At 41.0% G+C, this 24,230-nt stretch overlaps 1 protein-coding gene across 3 annotated transcripts in view; it reads left to right on the top strand.

Moving 5' to 3' along the window:
- MEGF10 (multiple EGF like domains 10) overlaps nt 1-24,230 on the top strand; it is a 349,303-nt gene that overhangs the window by 224,670 nt on the left and 100,403 nt on the right. For all 3 annotated transcript variants that reach the window (XM_081827136.1, XM_081827137.1, XM_081827138.1), the window contains 3 exons: nt 4,727-4,863; nt 11,751-11,852; nt 13,954-14,054. In XM_081827136.1, coding sequence (XP_081683262.1) covers nt 4,727-4,863; nt 11,751-11,852; nt 13,954-14,054 — 340 coding nt within the window. The remainder of the gene's footprint in view (nt 1-4,726; nt 4,864-11,750; nt 11,853-13,953; nt 14,055-24,230) is intronic.

The raw sequence follows: 24,230 nt of genomic DNA, 5'->3' as shown, positions 1-24,230 counted from the left end.
CAAGCTGGAGCTCTGATATTCTAGTCACAGGCCTGAAGCTCCAGGAGGAACACAGCATGTTCCTTCTGTCCCACTTGGGCAGCCTTTCTGAGGAAAAGCTAGTATGTTATTTACAGATAACATGATGGTGTGATCAGGGAAAATTGGTGGCTTTTGGTACCCAGAGAGGGGGTAGGGATTGTGGAAATGTGACTACTCTTAATCATGAAATTTATTCTCGCTTAGAAAACTGTGAGATGATTTTAAGGAAATGAGCTTGAAGAAAAACTGGGTGAGGGCACCCAAGTTATTTCTATGAGTGCACTTAATGATTCTAGGAAGGAAATAGATTTTAGAGGCAGAAAGGATTGTCTGGCATCATTTATCCCTCTGTTGTTGCAAAAATAAATTAGCAAGTCAACGCCCCCGTTATTTATCTCTCCCTAATACACTGATAAACTACTCCCTATCATCAGAACCTAGATTCATCCATTGTAAGGATTGTATTCAACCTGATTATTTATCGAGGTTTTTGTGAGAATAAGCAAAGCCTGCCTTCCTAGTAGGTAGCAAGAGTTAATCCTACCTGCTGTGTTTCTTTTTTCTAATAGGAGCACTTTAGCAATGCTAATCAGTTGTACTGATTTTCTGTTTTGATTTTTCCATAATAATTAAGTGAATGATATGAAATGCAATCAAGTTTGGCACTAGGGGGTTCATGCAAATGACTCTCTCTTTTTTTTTTTACATTTTAAATTTTGTTAAATGGAAAGTTATTTGAAAGTTATTTGAAGATGAAGACTGAGTGGGTGGGGGTAGCAGAACTCTTAATTTAGAGTTTTGAATATTTTCCAAATGTCTATTTTAATGAAGCAAATCACCACTGTGTTACTTTTTTTCCAATTGAAATAATTCTATTTTTTAAAGATTGTGTTTTGTTTTCATATGTGCTCCAAAGTGGAAGATTATAGTGTAAGACAAGATGGCACAGCTTAAAAGAGAGAAATGAGGGGGAAATGTGTTGAACTTTTTTCCTTCAGGGTAGATATAAAGGAAAAACTGTACCCGCATTTACTCAGCGAAACCTATAGACGAATACAAATAAAGCAGGGAAATGGTATATGTAATGCCCTATCCATTTCTGACTTGGGTTTTTTCTCTCAGTGCCTTTTATTCAACAAGACAGAACAAAAGGACGGAACATCTGTGTTCTGAATATAATGAAATGTTGTATTTCTATAGTTTCTTACAGCTCATTGGCATGTCTGTGAAATGTCCTTTCCCCACACGGTATATAACATTTGAATTATTTTCTCAAAGGGTTTTAACCTGTTTATGTGAGGTTGCATGATCCCTGCATCTGGAACTAGCAATTCTTTTTGCTTTTGATGTTTTATACTCTAATGCAGGTTATTTTAGAACTCAGTTAATTTTTTTATTTTAATTTGGAAAATCCTTGGGGAATGAGACCAGCTGATGTATATATACATTTTTTTAAATGTCTTTATATTTTCCCTTCTGTAAACACCTCCAGCAACTTGGCAATGCAGTTAGATTTTTCTGTATGCCAAATTTCAAAAGCAAAGGGGAGGTAACCAAATTTTGCTTTTTTTTTTTTTTTCCTGCCATCCCCACAGAGAGGTTAAAGCCTTCATAGAGCTTCACGTCAAGTGCAAAGCAAGAAGGGCTACCAAAAGATTAACGTTAAAATTTTTACATTAAAGGAAAACACACAGCCTTTTTCTTTTTCTTGGCAGTTTGATTCATTGCTTGCAGCAATTTCTAACTTTACAGACTAAACATTTCTAATTGGAAAATGGATGGTTTGAGTCTAAGATGGTGACTCACGATATAAACTTTCCAATTTGTGGTAATTGTTGGTAAGTAGACAGCAGATTACTGCTGACCAGCACTCGTTTTGTCTTTGAGGAGAGAATGAAAGTTAATATATATATTTCACACTTCGCTGAAACAAAACACTTACCCTGACATAGATAAAGCAATGAGACAGGAGGTATTTGCCATGCTTGTTTGTTACAACCAAGTATATTAGAGGTTTGCTTTTTTTGATGAATGAGGAGAACATTAGCAGTGTATTACATGTCTTCAACTGTGAAATGGGGATCATAAAAACACCTTTTTCTTAGGTAAATGACTGTGGGGGTTGGAAAGATCACGCACATAAAAGGTTCCACGCCCTGGGCCTGGCTCCCAGGAGCCGGTCTGGAAATTATTGCCTATCATCATCATCATCATCATCATCATCATCACTGTTCATCATTCTTGTTAAGTGGAAAAGCTTCTTTGGTTATATAATGTTGAGCTTCAGATTTTACAACTTCATGACAAACACTGATAATTTGAATTAATTTATAAGCCCTATTTTGGCTACCCATTTATGGTTTTAATGTTAGAATATATTTTGTGATGACGGAAACTTCCCTTTTTAAAGATTTCACAGCCTCTCATAATGGCTTATAGTATCTTCTCATTATCCTACACGTTCATGATATTATTTCCTTGTCCTAAATCAAATGTTGTCTTTAGTTTTAGCCTTTGTGCAGTTAGACACAAGTGTGACACTTGTCACGATATACTTGATACACTTATCCTTATAAACAGCCTTGATTTTGAAGGATTGAGTACTTCTTCCCTTGATCTAGTCTCTTGACTTTGAAGGATAAACTATTTCCTAAGGTTAGGTTTTTGCTGCTATTGTTGTTTATTGTTTATTTGAAGATAAACTTACCCTCTACCCCCTTTTTTTTTTTTTTTGAAGTAATCTCTACACCCTGCATGGGGCTCGAACTCATGAGCCCAAGATCAAGAGTCCCACACTCCAGGGCGCCTGGGTGGCTCAGTCAGTTGAGTGTCTGACTCTTGGTTTTGGCTCAGCTCATGATCTCAGACTGAGCCCTCAGGCGGCTCCATGTTCAGCAGGGAGTCAGCCTGAGGTTCTCTCCTTCTGCCACTTCCCTGACTCATGCCCAGGAGCTCATGCTCTCTTTCTCTCAAATAAATAAATCAATCTCTCTTTTTTTTTTTTTTTAAATAGGAGTTCGGTGCTCCACCAACTGAACCAGCCTGGCATCCCAATAAACTTATCTTTTTAAACCACAAGGTCATTATTCAATAAATTTTGTTCCCATTTGGTTCCGCGCCTTGTGGTGTAGAAAGTTAGTATAACTTCTCAAAATGCCAGCTTTCACCCGGAAAATAACTGCTTTGGTCACATAATCTGGCCTATTATTACTAGTTTCCCTAGTTTACCAACAGGCAGGTCAATACCTGTTCTCTTTTTAAGTAGTAAGTGGATCAGCTATTTATAGTTCCATGTCCGTTTTTGCAATAATTATATAAAATCATTTTATAAGTGTGCCAATTAAACGTTTCCTTCTGACTAAGGGGTAAGTTCCTGGAGGTGAGGAGCTGGGCGTGAGTTCCAGGCACAGGCCATGCTGCTATTATACACCCAAGCTGCTGAGTGCCTGGCACATAGTATGTGTTCAATAAATGCCTGCAGATGACTTCATGTGAGTACCTCCTGGGAACCTCAAACTTGATGTATCTGAACCTGATCTAAAGCTTCTTCCATCCCAGAAGGAGAGGGTGTCTGTGCTTCTCATCTTAGTGCAGGGCACGCCATCTACCCATGGGGCTCTTCCAGGGAGCACTCCTCTCTCTTACTCTCATATTCAGTCATCAAGTTCTACTGATTCAATTCCCAAAAGTCTCTCAGATTCGCTCACTTCCCTGCAAGGTCTGCGTTATCCCCCAGTGAAGTTCTCGGACTTGGCAATGGTGTACAAAACCCTTTGTGCTATGCCCCTGACTCTTTCTTGGCTGAATTAATTTGAGCTCCCCAAAGTGTGCCTGACCCTCCCTCCCCTCTGGTTCCGTCTGCATGGAACATTCTCTCCTTCCTCTTGTATCTCCTTTGTGGGCCTCTTTTACAAATAAGCTGCTGTTTGCTTTTCCGTTGTGTTCATTCTTCCTCTCAAGAACACCAGGTTGGTTTTCTCTAACACCAACCTCTAAACAGCCTTACACCTTTTTCTGCACACCTACGAACAAACCTCTGTAAGATGGCTGGTTTTGTTTCTGTTGAGCAGATGGGGAAACGGAAGCACTAAATGTGGGAAATGTACATCATGATTATTAAATTATAGGCATCTTAATGGCCAGGGACAGAAATTGTGTCTGTATTTGATGTCCAGTTTTTGCGCAGTGCCTAGGATAGAGCAGACCTAGCAGACGTTCCATGGCCATTGAATGAATTATTGAATGAATCTCAGTTTGAGCCTGAGGTGCCTCTCTCTTGAGTCAATGGAGCTTCTGTTTCATCGTTTACCCTCCAGGACAAATGAGGCCAGATTCCTCTGTGAGCCCTCTTCTTCCAGAAGGGAAATATGCCTGGTGAGAGAATCTGGAAGTCTGTGTTGCTCTGAGTTGTTCGGGTAGATTCCTTTAATGTCGGCTGGCCTGGATGAGAAGGGTTTTTGTTGTGATGGCAATTAATGACGATTTGCACATTTTAGTAATTTACAAAATGGTGACCACCCTGCACAACACAAGAAATACCTCTCTCTTGGACCATGAAATCTGGTGACCCGTCTATTTAAACACATGGCTTGTTATGCGTGGATCAGCCCTACTGACAACTGGTCCCAAATGGTTGTTGTACTGAAAAGAATTCTGTTTGGGTCATTTTAATGCTTCTCTAATTGGGATTTTTGTTTTCTTGTAGGTTGTTCTTCCAAAAAAAAAAATGGTTATCTCTTTGAACTCATGCCTGAGCTTTATCTGTTTCTCGTTATGCCTCTGGAGCAGGACAGCATCATCCCTGAATCTTGAAGACCCTAATGTGTGCAGCCACTGGGAAAGGTAATTGTTTTGAGAGTAGTCTGAGAAGTAGTTTCTGATGTTTTTTTTTTATATATTATCATTACCAGCCTGACATGTAAAATTAGACTTTGAGAAGAGATTATGAAATTACTTTTATGTAAAAGCCAGTAGTTATATTAATAAATTAGTACTCTTCAGAATATAGAACTTGATTACAGAATATAAAGTGAAAGAACTCTGGTCTTACAGAATATAAAGTGAAAGAACTCTGGTCTATTGATTCTAACACAGGAGCAATCATATCCTGCAGGGAAAATATTACTAGCTCCATTCACATGATCTCCCAAACATCTCCCTGCTCTCAGTCTATTTTGCAATAATCTGGGGGAGCTGGACTTATGCATGGGAACCAATGGGTAAGCGGCGAAGGACAATATGGAATAACGTACTGAAGGGTGGCCAAGTATGGTACAAAAAAATTGGGCTGTATGTGGCCTGAAAAGGGCGATGTGATTTCTGGAGGCACTGGAGAGGGCGCATGGACATAGTGTCACCTGAGATGCTCTCAAAGACCTGAATAAGACGAGTGGATAGCAGTGATTGAGTAGAGTTCTAGGCATGGAAGGTGGCTTGAAACCAGTGCCATGCAGACCGCTGAGGGTCTTGAGCAGCAAAACTAGAGTCAGTACGGTCCTGAAGGAGGGCAAGATTGACTAGATTACATCAAAGCAGATGATGTCGTATACAGATTAGGGCAATGTACAGTAGGAGATGCAGAGGAAGGGACAATACAACAGGTCACTGTCAGAGAGCTTAGAGTCCTTTTTGGAACACAAAAATAGTACAAACCATCTAGTGCTAAGGCAGAATAGTCAAATGTAGTCTACACCGCTTTACTGTGCTACTTGCATTTCTACAAAAGCACCTTTAGCTACAAGTCACATTGCGAGTGTCGGCTTTCCAGAGAGAAGGTGGCACCCTTCTAGTCCGCTCAAGCACCCCAGAATAACAGGTAGTTTTGATAGCTGTATGCGCCATTTCATTGAACTCCCCGTCGCTTTTCCCTGTTCTCAGCACCCAGCACCGTGAGCAGCACACCACAGGGGACACGTCCAGCCAGGACTGTCGGCACAGGTCAAAATGAGCACAGCTCAGAGCCCTTCAGGCACAGCAGCTGTGTTACTCTAGGGGCACCCTAGTCCCTCACTCACAGCATTATTTTTTTCAGTGAGGGCTTCCCCATGTCTATGCGCAGTATTACAATCAGGGTAACAGAAACGTACTCCCTGGTCAATCCATGGAGTTACGTATCATTATGAAGCTTTAAGCTGTAGAGGAAATATGTGTATGTAATCAAGTTCTATGTATCTGTGGTATTAACTGTATTATATAGAATTGAAGGGGAAGGACCTCCTATTAATTATCTTCATAATCGTCGCAGCACCCCCCCATAAACATTTCAGCTACAAAGAGCATAATAAATATCCATTAAAGCAGTAAACATGAATCAGTGAATACAAGAATGGGTACATATCACATTTGAAGAAGGGAGAAGCCACTGGTGGTTGAACTTGTGGGAGCATGAGAGCTTTGGAATAGAAGGAAAAAATCAAATTCGTAAGATACTGTGAAATAAGAATCAACACATCTTGGTCATACATGGATTGTAGGATGTGCAGGAGGCAGCGAAGGTGAGATTTAGAACCCGCTCTGTGAAAGCGTCGAGGTGTCATATGAGAAAGAAAAGGAAGAGAATTGATTTGAGAGGGAAGAGATTAGTGTGGTTGCCCTGTCGTGTGCCTAAGATCGGTTTGAGAAATGGGCCCGGTAGTGTTGGGAGCACAGAATCAGGAGTCTCCAGCATGATGAGACGTGAACAGGTGAACTCTCTGGGGGAAAGGCTGAAAAGAGAAAAGAAGCCAGACTTCAGGTAACCCAGCACCCACTCGTACATGTACATTTTGTCCTGATTCTTTCCTCATTATTTGACGAAACTTGGCAACACATAATTGCATGTTTTGTTCGCTATGGATAATTCCCAGGGTCTAAAACCCTGCCTTGCTTAGGGCATGTGCTGGATAAATGACTGTTGATTGAGTACACTCACCTGACAGGAAATAAAATGGCTAAATATGGACATCAGTGGGGGAACGGGGAGAGGGGACAGAGGGACAGGCACAGGGCACATTAGTCTCTAAACCTAATGCAGTTCAACCATTGCAGAAGTAATTAGAGTAACCTCTAAAAGACTTACTAATGAGGAGGGAAAAAGAGCGAGAAAGAGAAGGGACATAATGGGGATTTTTTTCTCCCAACTGTATTTTTTTTCCTATGACCTTCTAGAAAGAAGGATTGACAGCCATAATCTTCTTATTGATACATTTCCTGTTTTAACGCCAGATAATGATTCTTGGAAGAAATGTAAAAGAAAGTGCAATAGTTGTGACAAGAATGGAGGAAGGAATAGAAACTAAAATGATCAAACAAGGGTGCAGGTGACACATTCTGTATTTTCAAAACCTGCTTGAATGGAAATGGGGAGAGGAAGATGGGTGTCAAGGACAGAATTCCTGGTGGTAGGGCTGAGTAGGGCTCATTGGAGGCTTGCCTTATCTCAACCCCACCTGTACCAAATGGACTCAGCCGGAGCCTTGCATCTCACAGTGGCAGTCTGTGGGGCTGTGACTTGAGCCCTGCCTGGGCACCTGCCAGAAATGCAGACTCTCAGGCCCTGCCCCAGGCCTGCTGAATCATTAGTTTTCAAATAAAAGGAGGCCTCATTTTAATGCAGCCATTGTGGTTCTGAGAAGTCGTACAGAAAATAAAATTAAGGAAAATGAAATCATTTAAAATACACAAGGGGTGCTTGCTATTAAAGGAATCCCGTGCATCAGCCTTTTGGAAATGGATAATTCCATGAATTGTCTGTTCCTTCTTCATATCACCTTTCCCTGGTCTGTGAGTTTACGTGTTGGCATCTACTGGGGTTTCTGCTAAAGAGGGCACCAAGGAAGAGAAGCCATGCTTTGCCCATCCCCTTGGGGGTGGAACACAGAAGTGGTGGTAATTGAAGCAGCAAGTCCTGAAGCGAGCAGAGATAAGGAATGATGATTATTATCATATCTGATTAAAGTAACAAGATCATTTTGGCAGATAGAATGTAATGAACCACTTTGGAATGTGTCCAAGTGATGATGGCTTCCCCACACCCCCCCCCATTCTTTGACCTTAAATTAAATCTTGCTGGGGTTTCTCCCCGGATGATATTTAATAGGTTAAAGTCCCGGTGATGATATGTTTTCAGTGTCTTTGAGAAGATTAAACACACAAGCAGGAGGTGAAGAGTTACGCATCTCTGTGGTGAAAATAGTGTAGAATTGAGATCAGATTCCCTTTATACCACAGTTTGGCACCAGTTGTCTGCTTTAGAAGCTTTAGATGTTCTAATGACATCTGAGAGGTGGCATGGGACAGGACGGTGTCTGGGGGCCCCGGGCTTAGTGCTGGCCCTAGGCTGACCACTAGCACAGGGAGCTCAGTGTTGCTCATTTGTGATAAAAACAGGATTGGACTAGGCAGTCAAGAAGGTTCCTTCCTGCTCTGACTTAAGAGCAGCTGCTGAGGAACATGGAGGTGTGAACGGTTAGCAGAGGCCTGGAAGCGGTGATACAGACCCAGAGGATGGGTTAGCCCAGTGACGGGTATTAAGGAGGGCATGTACTGCATGGGTCAGTGAATCGTGGATCACTGCATCAAAAGCTAATGATGTACTGTATGGTGACTAACATAACATAAGAAAATAAAATTAAATAAATAAATAAAAAAGACCCAGAGGAGGCTGGCCTGTTCTCAGAGATCTTTCCCTTTGTGATGCAAGCACACGGCCTCCACAAAGTGGCCCCTTGAAAAGTGAACAAGTTATTTCTTCAACCGTAGGTGGGTATTGAGCAAATTAGGTATAGTCAGTTACAGAGTATTTGGCTGTCGTAATTTGAAGAATATTCACGATTTACTAACCTGCTTATGATACATTCAAGTTTAAAAGTAATTTTCAGAATTATGTGAATCGTGTGATTATATTATAATAAAAGCCAAAAAACTAAACTAACACAAAAAGCTAAAAAACCCCTGAGGACTGTAAAAAGTCAGCAAAATGCTATCGGTGGTTGTGTAAGAGTTAGAGAATTCTCATTAATGTTAATGTTTTCCAAATTAGAATGTGATTAGAATACCATTAAAAATGGGGGGGGGGAAGAGCAAGATTGTATGGAAAAGAAAAAGAATGTATAAAAACCAACAGAAAGGAAATTTGGTGTGAAGAGGCTTAGAGCCCTTCTCCCATAGACTTCACCAGAAGCCTATTTGTGATCAATGTGCAAAGTAATTTGTTTTCAGTCACTTCTGAACTGAATTTGAGGCTCTGAATAATTTTAATCAGAAGAGTCAAGGTGGAAGAGAAATGCTCAGAGCATAGTACCTTTTGTGTCCGTGTTTCCCCAAAACTGTACGTATTTCTCTGTTAGAGCCCTGTTGTGTTATTTCCAGCATCATGTGCTGGCCCCTCTTGAGAGCTCTTTGGGGACGGAAATTGCAGAGATGTTCAAATAACTTTGTTGAATTGGAATCCTAAATGGTTTGATTACCAAGAGCCTTTTTTTCTATCCGAAAACCAGAGAAGCGTCCCTCAAATGTGTGCTGTTGGTGAACAGCAAGTGGCAAGAGAGAAAATTCATATACTTGAGCACTTTCTCTCATTTAAGTAATCCTCCAGACTGCTAGAAATTAGTGAAAACATTTCTCGTGTTTGCCTATGGAATCTGTTCTCCCATCCACATTAAATGGGATGTGTTTGGCCGGGATCCCTTTGTTGATTATCTCTTCTGCTCACCAAGGCAGACAGACCTTAACCATCATAACACGGCCTTTGAAGTTTTATGGGAATAATGCATCCAGTTTAGTTCCAACGATCCACTTTAGTTCTGTTGAATTAGTGCTGTAGAGCCTGGTAGAACATTTTTGTCTTCCAGTCCGCCTTGATTTAGGGTGGTTTCTTTTTTACTCCTCTAGCACGTGTGGGCAATAGCTGTGTTTTGCTCATGGGTAATGCAGAACTGCACCTATAAGCAGAGGACATTCATTCGCTTTGCTCTGCACTGAAAATGGAATAGAGAAATAATGCTGCAGGCCTCAAGGTTCAGTTATTTACAAGCAGCTGGATAGGCAGGGAAAAAATTGCTGAGGAAGTCTTGGAATTTGCATCAACCTGAACCTCAGAACAGTGCTAGAGGTCAGAAGACATTAATACTTTATTGTGATATTTCATCCCAAGAACCTTTATATTTTAACAGTGGCCTCTTTTCCCTTAAAGGAGTTATATTACAGATGTGGGGGTTTGCATCCCCTACACTCATCTGAACCTGCTCTTGTGGGTAGCCTCAGGGGGCATACAATAGAGAAGGAAATAATCACCTAAAATGTATGTAAGAAATTCAGAATGCCAAGTAGGAAGGGATCTTCAAGACCATCCGTGATTCTTTGGTTTTCAAATGTGATACTCAAAACCAAGGGAAGGAAGGTTATCTGCTAATGACCATCTAGTTTCTCAGCGTCAGATCAGGATAACCCTGTCTTCTGCTCATCGGTGATCTTTTCAGTAGGGCCTATTGCATCTGCCTAAGATTTGTGGAGGATCACTAAATTTACCTAGAAATCAAGTTGCAGTGACCCAAAGAATGAGATACACAAAAGTGTGAACAGAATGATTATTTTATGGATTTCCTATTGAAGCCTAAGCACATAATAGCTAACAGGGGCTACTTGGAGAAAGAAATCCCACTGTTGGGGAGCCTAACACCACATAGCTTTTCAAATGAGAAGGTTCTACCCTATTTCTAACCTGAATTCTTCATGCTGACATTTCAGCCTCATTCCTTCTGTACCTTCTCTAGTCGATAGTTCCTAATAATGAAGTTGGCCTATTGATTTGCTGCAAGTGAGTCCATAATTGTGGCCTGTTTCATTTGCTAGTGTGAATTAAAGATTTAAGTGAAAATCTTTGAGATTGTTAAAGAGAAGAGGATTAACTCGTTCGGCCAAGAGGATTCTCCAGGTTTTCGTGTAGGTAGGAACTCTAAGCTCTTGAGCATGTAATGGACTGCTTTAAAATGAAGAACTATGACATTGAACATTGAATGCTCTTTATGTTTTATGGATGTTTTCCACCTACATTCTCAGGCCCTTAGGATTGCATACTTTTACTTTAACAAGAAGCTGTTAGTGAAAATGTAGTGGAAACCAGGCTAAGTAGCAGCAGGCTGTGGATATGTATATTTCAGGCTAATTGTTTCAGCGATATGTTTAGAGACTTTGTAGTTTTTATTTAGAGCTTGTATATATCCTCCCAGTGCCTGAGAAGTAGGGCAGGCGCACAAAACCAAATTAATTCAAGTTCCAACCTGAGAAATATGTTCTTTCTGATTTTCCAGAATCTGTACCAAAATGTACTGTTATGAATATTCACATGGTCTCTGTACTTATTATTTGCATACAGATTTAGATCGAAAACTTCTTGTGAAAGGTCTGGGTTAACCCTGCACCCCTGGGATGAGGGGATGGAATTAAATACAGAGCAATATATGGTGATCATGTTTGTAAATTTGGGATTATCAGAATTTATGGTGAATGGTAAAGAGAATTCTTTTATGAAATTCAGAACATGAACCCTTGTCTTTTAAATGTATTATTAATATTGGTCCTTTTGGTGCTCTGGGTCAAATAAAAACCTGTAAAAACATGGAGATTCTCTATTAAAAGTCAGCATGGAGTTGCCAATGAAGATAATTTAGCCTCTGATTTTTTTTACATACGTGGTATATCACGAATGTAAGAATCAGAAATATTGATTCTTTATCTTTCTTCTTTGTCAGCTACTCAGTGACTGTGCAAGAGTCATACCCACATCCCTTCGATCAAATCTACTACACCAGCTGCACTGACATTCTGAACTGGTTTAAATGCACACGGCACAGGTAATCGAAGCCCAGATACATTTATGAGTTCGGCTAACTGGGAAGTCCTTTAATGCAGAGACATTAAACATTTGAGAAGATGTATCCATTCATCTCGTGAATAGTTACTGAGTGCTTGCTATCATCTTAGCCTTGTTCCAAACCATAGGAGATACGGAAAAGCAAAACCACTGTCTGTGCCCTTGAGGAGCTTACAGAGAAAGGGTCTACTGGTTACCATCATTTGGTTAGCAAGAATTCATGCAGCTTGTGTGTGGTGCATAAACGGGGGAGACGCTCTTCAATATGGACATCACTAGGTATCCAGAGACTCATATTCCAGTGTATGTTTCTACTTGAATATCTGACTCAATTTAGACTAACTTAATTTTTTTTTTTTTTTTTTTTTAGAGTGAGAGAGCACATACACGCACGTGCACAGGGTCGGGGGATGGGGGCAGAGGGAAAAGGGAGAGGGAGAGAGAGACTCTTAAGCAGGCTCCACTTCCAGTGCAGAGCCTGACGTGGGGCTTGATCTCATGACCCTGAGATCATGACCTGAGCCGAAATCAAGTGTCAGATGCTTAACCAACTGAGTTACCCAGGCACCCCTAGACTAACTTAAATTTGACCTCAACTTAAGACACATATTTTTTTTCCTATAAATGCGAAAACAGAAAAGAAAAATATCTTAAATATTAATGTTAATATGGAAGGGAACCTTGATACCTTACTTTTATTTGTAAAATAAACTTATAGTGGTGTGAGTGATGGGTCTAAATGTGGCATCTGTTGATTTATGCTGCACTAAATGTTATGCTCAATGTTATTTCTTCAAACAAGCTTTCCTTGTCCACTCTATCTAAACAAGTATTCCCATACTGTCACACTCTCTTCCCTTACTCCGGCCTTATTTTTCATTACAACATATAATCGTTACCAGTCATTATATGACATATTTATTCGTTTAATGTGGATCTGTACTTAAATTCTATAGGTCTTTCTTCCCCAGTGGAATATACATTTCTTGAGGGCAAGGCTTTATATTGTTTTGCTCACTGTGAGTTATTTTCCCAATGCCTAGAGTGGTGCCTGGAATATAGTGAGTGCTCAGTAAACATGTGTTATATAAATAAATCAGTGAATGAATGAGGCTTTAGTTAAATGAGGGTCATTTGTCTATATATAACCTATTTTATAGTGGGATGAGACTGTATTGTCATAGGTTTTTCAAGGAATTCTCTGAATTCTTTTAAAACATATGTAAGCAAATGATAATTAGATCAGTGTCATATCTGAAATTTTTAAAAAAGATTTTATTCATTTATTTGAGAGAGACAGCGAGAGCATGAGCAGGAGGAGGGGGAGTGGGAGAGGGAGAAGCAGACTCCCCGCTGAGCAGGTAGCCCGATGCGGGGCTTGATCCGAGGACCCTGGGATCATGACCTGAGCCGAAGGCAGACGCTTAACTGACTGAACCATCCAGGCGCCCCTCATATCTGAAATTAATCGATACTTCCCAAGGTATCTCAAGATAAGTGAAATAGGAAAGTCATGAAACTTCTGATCCCTTGAAATAAAGTATAGGTTGGCTAAAATGGGCAATTTTAATATATTCTTAAGCAAAGGGGTGCCTGGGTGGCTCAGTCGTTAAGCGTCTGCCTTCGGCTCAGGTCATGATCCCAGGGTCCTGGGATTGAGCCCCGGGTCGGGCTCCCTGCTCCGCGGAAGCCTGCTTCTCCCTCTCCCACTCCCCCTGCTTCTCCCTCTCCCACTCCCCCTGCTTGTGTTCCCTCTCTCGCTGTGTTTCTCTCTGTCAAATAAATAAATAAAATCTTAAAAAAAAAAAATAAACTACTCCTTTAAAAAAATATAGATACATATATTCTTAAGCAAAAAGATAAGAGTTAGCATAATATTGTTCAAGACTGAAACCAATAATACATTATATATATAAAAAAAAGACATACAGTCCATGTTCCTTCTTACCTATTTTAGAGTACTTTGTTTTTCATACCTTTATTATATTTAATAGCTCTTTTGTATCAAAATATAAATTCTTTACTTCTGATCAAATTGCTGGTCAAAAGAAGTAACAATGTGATTTTTTCCTTCCGTGCAGAATCAGTTATCGGACAGCCTATCGGCATGGGGAGAAGACTATGTATAGACGCAAATCCCAGTGTTGTCCTGGATTTTATGAAAGCAGGGAAATGTGTGTCCGTAAGTAAGACCTCCATCACTTTGTAGGGCGCTTGTGTTTCCCAGCGCTGGGAAATGGCACATGCGAATGGCAGCTGAGATGGAGCCCTGGGGGGCGTGGGGCAGCTTGGATCATTCCCTGTCACCCTGGGCTGCTGCTTTCCTGGTCTGTGGAATGACGGAAGCGTTGCTCTGTCCCTGTGTCCTATCAAAAATCTCCACATGAATCTCGCTTGAGGAGAAAACAGACGTTATAGAAGGATCATTTAAGGCCGGATGTCGCAGTGTTAATTACCATTTTGCAATAAATGTCTCTTTGGAAACTGGTCAAGGAGTCACTAGACTCAGGTCACAGAAGAGAACAGAGGCAGGACTTTTCCACCGCAGCTGACCAGAGTCCCGAGGCAGCTTCTGAGAGGCCAGTGTGTTCTTTCCTGGTACACAGAAGGATGAGGCTTGCAAAACGCAAAGGAGCTTTCACACTAAGAAACCACTCTAAGTCAGGGTCACAAAGTACACCTTCTTTGTTTGTCACTTTCTGTCTCCCCATCTCACCAATTCATTCTGAAATGTCTCAAGGGAAGTTGGATATTTTACGATTCACTTCGGAAAATTTTGGAGTATCATGTGCGATTAAGTTTGCAATTGAGGTTTCTGACTACTGTGTTGAGGACGTAGAGAAGAGAGATCATTAAAAAGGGGGTGTATTCAACTATTTTGGCTCTACACACAGCTAAGAGGGGCAACATTGCTTTCCGAGCTAAGACACTGGTGTTGAGTAGCATCGAGAGAGACAAGGTTCTGCTCCAAACTGAAGGCATTAGAAATGACTGGACACATGCTGGCTTAAGTATCTGCAGGGCTGGGTAAGAGCATTGGGTGACCTCGGAGAAGCCTTATACCTGTTTGAGTCTCCTTTGATCGCAAGTGGAGAAAAGACTTAAATGGATATAATGGATATTGTCTGTGTCCTCTTCCTTCCAATGACTGGATTCTATTTTTTTTTTTTAAGGTATATTTATTTTAGAGAGAGAGAGAGAGAGAGAGAGAATGGGGGGAGGGGCACAGGAGAGAGAATCCTCAAGCAGACTTCCCGCTGAGCGTGGAGCCTAAAGCAGGGCTCGACTCTGGGCTTGATCCCAGGACCCTGAGATGATGAGCCCTGCTGAAATCAAGAGTTCGGCTCTTAACTTACTGAGCCACCCAGGAGCCCCTGGATTCTATTCTTTATAGGAACAGGGGCAGTTCCTCAACTTTGATTTAGAACCAGGGCTGTATGTAGTAATAAATGTTTGTTGAAAAAATTAGAAAATGTAACAAAAGAAAAGCAAATGAAAGAAAAAAAAGGAAAGGAAAGGAAAGGAAAAGAAAAATACAGTGTGAATATCTTTCCTGGTTAGTAAATGTACTTTGGTAACATACTACAAATGTAAGTGTGTTATTGCATTATAGATATTTAACAAATTTCAGCTGTTGAATATTTACATGATTTCCATGTTTTAGCTATTATGAACTGCTGTAGAAGACATCATTGTGGTTAAATCTTTGTTCATCCCCTTAATTAATAGGTAAGGATAAATTCCTAGAAGTAAAATTGCTGGGTCAGAGGTATACACGTATTTTTCAGATGTTTGGTGTGTTCCCACTTTATGCTCCCACCTGCAGTATGTGGGAATGCTTTTTTGCTTATACCCTGTGCCAATTTTCCCTTTACTAATTTTTTTCTTAATTTGCATGTCTTTGATTAATAAGGATGCCGAATAAGAAAAATTACATGTTTATAATCAAACATCTTAGAGGATAATCACCAACTGATCTCTGAGGCCCAGGCTGATGGGAATTTTCCAAGGAAAGCCCTGAGTGCACACAGGGGCAGAGGGGTGGGGGTGGACCCCGGCTGTCTGGGCCAGCCACTTCCCAGAAGCTTCAGGGTAACATTATCTTAGTGCCCACGCTAGGGAGGGCTCAAACTTACAGGAACAATGGTCAGTACGGTAAGGGAGTGGTGTTATCTCCCAAGGTTCATTTCTATTACCCAAGTGACAGAAATTATAGATGAAGTCACGATGCTATTTCATGAAGTGACACAGAGCCTGGAGGGCTATCTTCTGGTCATACCTTCTCTCCTTGAAGGCCTCGCACATGGGAAGCTAGATTTTACCGGCAAGCTGGTGTGAGGACCGTGGATCCAAGCAGGGTCAGTCGGTGTTTAGTGCTTCATGGTCCCAGCCTTCCAGAACCCAGCACCTCTGTCATTTCATTCAGTACTGCGGCCCATCTCAGGATGCTGGGCAATCCCATGACCCCATCATACCTGAATATTACAATGGTAAAAATAACTTTCCTTTATCTTACACTAGACAGGTTGCGAGTTGTCCCCCTGACTTCTTGGATGGATATCTCTGGCATTTGCCTCTAAAATTCTCCTTTTTCTAAGCCTTCCATCTGACCAACTGCCCCTGGAGACCGAAACATTTTTCCTTTAGATATGTTAATAGATTTAATCAGCTCTCCGTCTGGTATCAGAGGCCTGGGAGCTATTTGGTCTCTTTAAGGGTATTTTGCATCTCTCCACTCTGATGTGTTGATTTCCATAGCTTAACCCCAGAGAACAATCAAGCTTCCCTTACTTCCTTGTTCTTGGAGGTGCCTCCAGTCCATCTTCTCTGCCCTCCCTAGCCGGCACCAGTGAGGAACCCCTGTGGATAGGGAAGGAAGAGAGAACACATGATTCTTGGTTCTGCTTTCAGAATCTCTTTTTTCAATTAGGTTTTGCTGCCAGGCACCTAGCATAGACACCATTGTTAACTGTTTCCAGTTACCAGAAGGAATGGAAACACAAGAATCGGTTATAATTTTATTTTTTTATTTTTTATTTATTTTTTTAAAGATTTTATTTATTTATTTGACAGAGAGAGACACAGCGAGAGAGGGAACACAAGCAGGGGGAGTGGGAGAGGGAGGAGCAGGCTTCCTGCTGAGCAGAGAGCCTGATGCGGGGCTCGATCCCAGGACCCCGGGATCATGACCTGAGCCGAAGGCAGACGCTTAACGACTGAGCCACCCAGGCGCCCCTCAGTTATAATTTTAGTTTAATTTTTGGTAGTGAGATTTCCTAGAAGGCAAAAAAGGGCGATTTCATGTGCATACATACCTGTATTTGAAAAAAAGTTTCCTTCAGGTAGCTGGAGTAGCTCCTTCTGGAGAGCAAGCTCCATCCTCCCATCTCCACCTACCCCTGCTTCACCCTGCCAACGATGATGCATTTCTCCTAGACTCAGACTGTGCAGAAGCTGCTGGTCCGTAGAGCACAAGCTGAGTGGCCAGGCTCTATGTCCAGAAGACAGATTATGTCATCAGGCAGGACGAGCCAAAACGGAAAATATAGGGTATGGCAATGGAACCTGGGTAGGGAAAAAAAGAATGGTTGGAAAATTTTCCATAAGGAAAATATTAGACCTGAAGATGTCTATGATTTCTTGATGAGGTTTTCACCTGTTCCCCCAAATAATTAAACTTTTACGTTTACTCATCTTTCAGGGTTACTATTCTTGCCTAATCTTGTGTCTCATTACTTTTGATTTGGAGAAATTAAAATATTAACGAAGAAACGCCCAGAGGAATGAAATGGATTTAGTATGTGTGCGTCTGTTTGTACATTTGTATGTGTATGTAGGTTTGGGGTGCGTGTACATGTATGTATATACATGATTTTTTGTTATTCATTAACATTTTTTTTTCATTTGAGTCTAGTTGACACACGGTGTTATGTCGCTTTCAGGGGTGATTCACGTAGTGATTCAACTTCTCTATATGCAATGCTGTGCTCACCATGAGCACGGCCACCACCTGTCACCATGGAAAGCTGTGCAACTATCACTAGCTACATTTCCTATACTGGGCCTTTTAATCCTGTGGCTGATTCATTCCATAACCGGCAGCCTGTCTGTCCCTCTCCCCTTCACAACCCTTTGCCTGTCTTTTCACCCCCTTCCCTTTGGCAACCATCAGTTTGTTCTCGGTATTTATAGGTCTGATTCTGCTTTTTTGTTGTTTATTCATTTGTTTTGTTTTTTAGATACCGCACACGAGTGAAATCACACGGCATTTGTCTTTCTCTGTCTGACTTATTTCACTGAGCATAGTACTCTGGAGGTCCATCCATGTTGTCATACATGGCAAAATCTCATCCTTTTCTTTGGCTGTATGATATTCCATTGTGTGTGTGTGTGTGCGTGCACACACATGCACATGCATGCACACATCTTCTTTATCCATTCTTTTTGTCAAGATTTCATTCTTTTTATGGATCAGTAATACTCCATTGTGTTCATATACCACATTTCTTTTTTTTTTTTAAAGATTTTTTATTTATTTATTTGAGAGAGAGAATGAGAAACAGAGAGCACGAGAGGGAAGAAGGTCAGAGGGAGAAGCAGACTCCCCGCCGAGCAGGGAGCCCGATGCGGGACTCGATCCCGGGACTCCAGGATCATGACCCGAGCCGAAGGCAGTCGCTTAACCAACTGAGCCACCCAGGCGCCCCCATATACCACATTTCTTTTATCCATTTATCATCCATCAATGGACACTAGGTTGTTTCTGTCTCTTGGCTTTTTTTTTTTTTTTAAGATTTTATTTATTTATTTGAGAGAGAGAGAGAGAGCACAAGTAGGCAGAGAGGCAGGCAGAGGGAGAGGGAGAAGCAGACTCTCCACTGAGCAGGGAGCCCGACATGGGGCTCGATCCCAGGACCCCGGGATCATGATCTGAGCCGAAGGCAGACGTTTGAACGACTGAGTACACCGACTATGTACAAAAGTCTCTTGGCTTTTATACATAATGCTGCTATATACATAGGGACGTAGATACCTTTATGAGGTAATGTTTTCGTTGCCTTCAGGTAAATATCCAGAAGTGGAATTGCTGATTCATATGGTAGTTCTATTTTTAATTTTGTGAGGAACCTCCATTTTCTCCACATCCTTGCCAACACTTGTTATTTCTTGCCTTTTGGATCATAGCTGTTTTAACAGGTGGAGATGATATCTTTTTGTGGTTTTGATGTTTTTGTGTTTCCCCACTGATTAGTGATGATGAGCACTTTTTCGTGTACCTACTGGCCATCTGTATGTCTTCTTCGGAAAAATGTCTGTTCAGATCCTCTGCCCACTTTTTAATTAGATTTTTTAATTTTTTTAATTTGTTTTGGCTATTGAGTTGTATGAGTTTTTTATATACTTGGGATATTAACCCCTTATCAGATATATGATTTGCAATGATTTGCAAATGTTTCCTTTTATTGGTAGGTTGCTTTTCGTTTTCTTGATGATTTCCTTTATAGCGCAGAGGCTTTTTAGTTTGATGGAGTCACACTTGTTTATTTTAATTTTTGTTAGCTTTGCTTTAGGTGTCATAGCCATAAACTTATCACTAAGATTGATATTAAGAAGCTTACGGCCTGGGGCGCCTGGGTGGCTCAGTCGTTAAGCGACTGCCTTCGGCTCAGGTCATGATCCTGGAGTCCCGGGATCGAGTCCCGCATCGGGCTCCCTGCTCGGCAGGGAGTCTGCTTCTCCCTCTGACCCTCCACCCTCTCATGCTCTCTGTCTCTCATTCTCTCTCTCAAATAAATAAATAAAATCTTAAAAAAAAAAAAAGAAGCTTACGGCCTATGTTTTCTTCTGGGAGTTTTATGCTTTCAGGTCTTGTATGCAAGTCTTTAATTCATGTTGAGTTCGTTTTTGTGTGTGGTAAAAGACAGTTGTCTAGTTTCATTCTTTTGCATGTGACTGTCCAGTGTTCCCCACACATTTATTGAAGACAATGTCTTTTCCTCATTGTGCATTTGTGGCTCCTTTGTCATAAATTAATTGACCATGTATGCGTGGGTCCATTTCTGGGCTCTCTATTCTGTTCCATTGATCTCTGTGTCTGTTTTTATGTCAATGCCCTCCTGATTTGATTACTCTAGTTTGAAATCAGGAATCATACTGACTCCAGCTTTGTTCTTATTTCTCAAGCTTGCTTTGGCTGTTTGGGTTTTTTTGTGGTTTCACACAAATTTCAGGATTGTTCTGTTTCCATGAAAAATGTCATTGGAATTTTGATAGGGATTGTGTTGAATCTGTAGGTAGCATTGGGTGGTATGGGCTTTTTAACAATATTAATTTTTCTAAACCATAGAGTGGGATATCTGATATATTGAAGTTATGAATATAAAAACCTGGTGTTTCTTATGCCAAATTCAGCTTATAGATGTTTCATTCATCAGTCTAACAAACTCTACTAAACACATTGAAGGGCTTCTAACTAATGTTTTACAAATTTAAACACCATCAAGTTTTTAAAATGGAATTTATGCTTTTAAAATGGAATAAACATTATAGAGTTTGACTGTCTCACACATTTCCATATTAAATTCAAAATTTTCACCAGGCTGAAAGATAGTTACCCTCTAAGTAAATAATTATGTCATCTCATGTTTTTGCTTTACTGTAAAAAAAAATTGGGTGTATCTTTTCAGTTTGCTGAAGTTTTTAATTAATTAGTTTGTTTCTTTTGATTGTAGTAAAAAAAATACATGGCATGAAATTTCCCATTTTCCTAATTTTTAAATGTATTATTCAGTGGTATTAGTGTATTTACTTTGTTGTGCAACAGATTCCTAGAACTTTTTCATCTTTTAAAACTGGAACTCTATACATATTAAATCTTAATTCCCCTTCTTCCCTTACCCCAGCCCTTGGCCATCACCTTTTAACTTCTTTCTGTTTCTGGGGTTTTGCTACTTTAGAGACTTTATGTGAGTGGAATCATATAGTCTTTGTCCTTTTATGACAGACTTATTTCACTTAGTATCATGTCCTCGAGCTTCATCTATGTTATACCCTTTGCTAGAAATTCTTTTCTTAAGCCTACATAATATTCCTTTGTATTGTTTTCTGAAGTTTTTAAAATATCAGGCAACATGGTCCTTGATTACTACCTTGATGGAACATACTGAGCCCATTGTCTGCTATAGACGTTGTATTCCATATTCCTGAAATTTGAGACCTATCCTGTCTTAGTCCCATTTTTCAGGTTAGGTTAGAACCATCGACCCAGTTAGTGTCCCTGTTTGATTAAATTTGACATAACTTTTAGTCATTAAAATATATAAATGTATTTTTTTTGCCTAAGTTTACTGTGGTAATTGCTACAATTATGATTTCTTTTCATGTAATTCTTATATTTTATGACCCATATCTCTTGTAAATATTAAAATGATATCTGATTGCATCTTGCAAATCTCACGGCTATGTTCACATGTGAAATCATAACCTCTAAGGTCATCTTGTTAATGCTCTTCCACCTTGCCTTGATGCTGGTCCCGTGTATTGTCTGAAGTTTGCAAGAGTGACAGTTATGTGGCTCTTCCTCCAATGTATTAATTTTGTCTATAGGATCAGCAATCTCCAGATACCTTGCATCTTCCATCTTCTCAAACACCCTACCCCTATATATATATATTCCATACAGTTCCCTAATTTAGAATTTTGATCTTGTTCCTAAAATGAAAAGATGCATAACACAAATTGGCCTAAATGTAGTGTGTTCCAAGATTATATATTAACATCTATTTCTCCCTTGTTGTTTTGCCTCCCTCACTGATCCTTCCTCCCTTCCTTCCTATCTACCTACCTGCCAATTCACTCATCCAATTACTAGACACTTAAATAGTTTAGTGGATGCATGAGCATCATTTTGTATCTCACTTTGTGCATGTGAGTGATTCATAAGATAAATTAGATGGGATTCTGGGACAAAGGGCATGCATGTTACATCATGAAGGATCAGGTTCAGCTATGAGATAAAAGTTTGTTTCTTTCTCACATCGGAGCCTAGAGTTGGGTAACCCAGTAGGGGACCCAGACAATTTCCACCTTTTGCTCCACCGCCCTTAGGGTGCGACCTTCATCTTCATATACCATTATGGATCTCCACATATCGATCCTGGTCCTAAGAAATGGATGGAAGAGGTGGGAGAAAGAGACAAATGGCAATGCCAGCTGCCTTTTTTTTTTTTTTTAAGATTTTATTTACTTGAGAGAGAGAGAGAGAGAGAGAGCACGAGTGGGGGGAGGGGCAGAGGGAGAGGGAGAAGCAGACCCGCCGCTGAGTAGGAAACCCAATGCGGAGCTCAATCCAAGGACCCTGGAATCATGACCTGAGCCGAAAGCAGACACTTAACTGACTGAGCCACCCAGGCACCCCTAAAGAAAGTTCTTTTAAATGGAAGTGATCACATTCCATTTCCACTTGGCCAGAACTTAGTCACAGGACTCCCTAACCTGCAAGAGCATCTGAATTCTGAATGGTCAAGGGCCCAGTAAAAATATATTTTTTATGGGAAGGAAATAATGGATATGAGGAGACAGGAGCTCTCTGAGCCACATTTTAAGATTTTTTGATACAAATTGCCAAATTGCTGTCCAAACAGGTTGTAACAATTTGCTTGTCCACTAAAGTATATGAGGGTGCCCACTTCTCCATATCTTCACCAACACTAGGTATTACTATTGCTTTCATCCTATTGGGGGAAAATGGTACCTGCCTTACTATGCATTCCCTTAATTACTAGTGAAGATGTTCTCTCCAAAAACATACGTTTATTAGCCTTGGTTCCAAGGATGAGGATAGTCTGGTGGGTACAGTGAGACTGCTTTGTTCTTCAGAGAGTCACGGAAATGCTGACTAGGAGGAAGAGGTGACAGTGGAGAAAAAAGGGAGACAGTCTGGCACTGGGACTTGAATAACAAATGTGAAGGTCAAAGGCAGAAGGCCCAGGCCCTTCAGAGCCTCTGATCTTCAACAGTGTTGCTGGGTTCCATTCCCTCCTCACCCCAGAGTTTCCCAGGTCCCCCTCTCCCAAGACCTCAAATGTTTGCAGCTCTGGGGATGGTGTGGAGCCAGGGCAGCCTCTTACCTTCTCCCACAGCTTCCTCCATGAGCACTGAGGAGAGAGGAATAGTCTCTGGTCCACTGGTAGGGAGAGCAGTTTGAAGCAGTTCAAGCTGAAACACAAAGGTGCGCTGGTCCATGGGAAGGAGCTGAGACCAGACTCATGATCATTATGGCGCTGCAGTTGTGGAGTATATGAGTGTTTGAGGCAGCTCTAAGTGGCCTCACCATTATCTACAAGACCAGAACTTCAGAAAGATGTGTTCAGAGTACACACAGCTGATTTCCAAACATGTACTTGAAACCGACTTCTTAGCAAGTAGGAATCTCCTATAGATTTGCGTTCACGGGACTAGGAAAAGCTCACAGGAAAAGCAGCTGCGGAGTAGGAAGTTGGCGCCTCTCCCTCCATGGGAAGGACTGGTTAATCCTGGGACAAGGCTGGCCATATGTTCTTACTCCCATGTCCTAGGTCTCACCTTGGCTGATGACAGGGACTACAGACGTAAGCCAGGTTGCTTGGGGCAGCATCAGAATGGACAAAAGACACAGCCAGGGGCCCCTTCTCCAGGCCAGCTCCCATCCTTTTGCCCCAGATGCCCAGTCTGCTGCTGGATGCTGCTGCAAAGGAAGGGACCATTCTGAGAAATGTTTCCTTTGTGGTGGACTTAACTCTGCCTCCCTGTTTTTGTTAGATGGGGAAGGTCAAGTGCCAACTTCAAATTAAAGCTGTAAGGCAGTGTGGCTTGCGAGGAAGGTATAGGAAGAGGTTTGGGGTCTGGGTCACCCACTCTATTGCCTTGTAGGGCAGCCCGCAATGATGGAAGATCAGTTCCCATGGATGTGCCCTGCCTGTCTTTGGCATTCATTAAGAGAACTCTGGAACTGTAAACGAGAAGCCTTAACTCCCACACACTGAACAATATATGATTTCCTGTTCTTAGCAGAGACGAGTGTGACAATTGATTACCGTAGCAGTGAATGAATATTCACAGCTGATTTTTAACTTGGCCAATTTTTTGAAAAACAGAAGTGGTCATAGGGAAATAAGGAGCTAGAACTGGGGTTGCTGTTTATATAAAAAATAATTATTGCAAATGCACCTTTATTCTTGTTTGAATGTCATGCTTCGGTAAGCAATGGGTTTTAAACCCAAATATTGGGTTAAGGGCTTAAAGATATCTGTAGCTCACTTACGCAGGACTATTTTTCTTCCAAGAGGCAGATAGGCCACGTAGATGTCACTTTAAGGGG

Source organism: Leptonychotes weddellii, chromosome 7 (assembly GCF_054177405.1).
Source record: "Leptonychotes weddellii isolate Sample4059 chromosome 7, ASM5417740v2, whole genome shotgun sequence".
NCBI lineage: Eukaryota > Metazoa > Chordata > Mammalia > Carnivora > Phocidae > Leptonychotes > Leptonychotes weddellii.
Note: the sequence above shows the minus strand (reverse complement) of the source record. Positions and strands in the feature narration are given on the sequence as shown.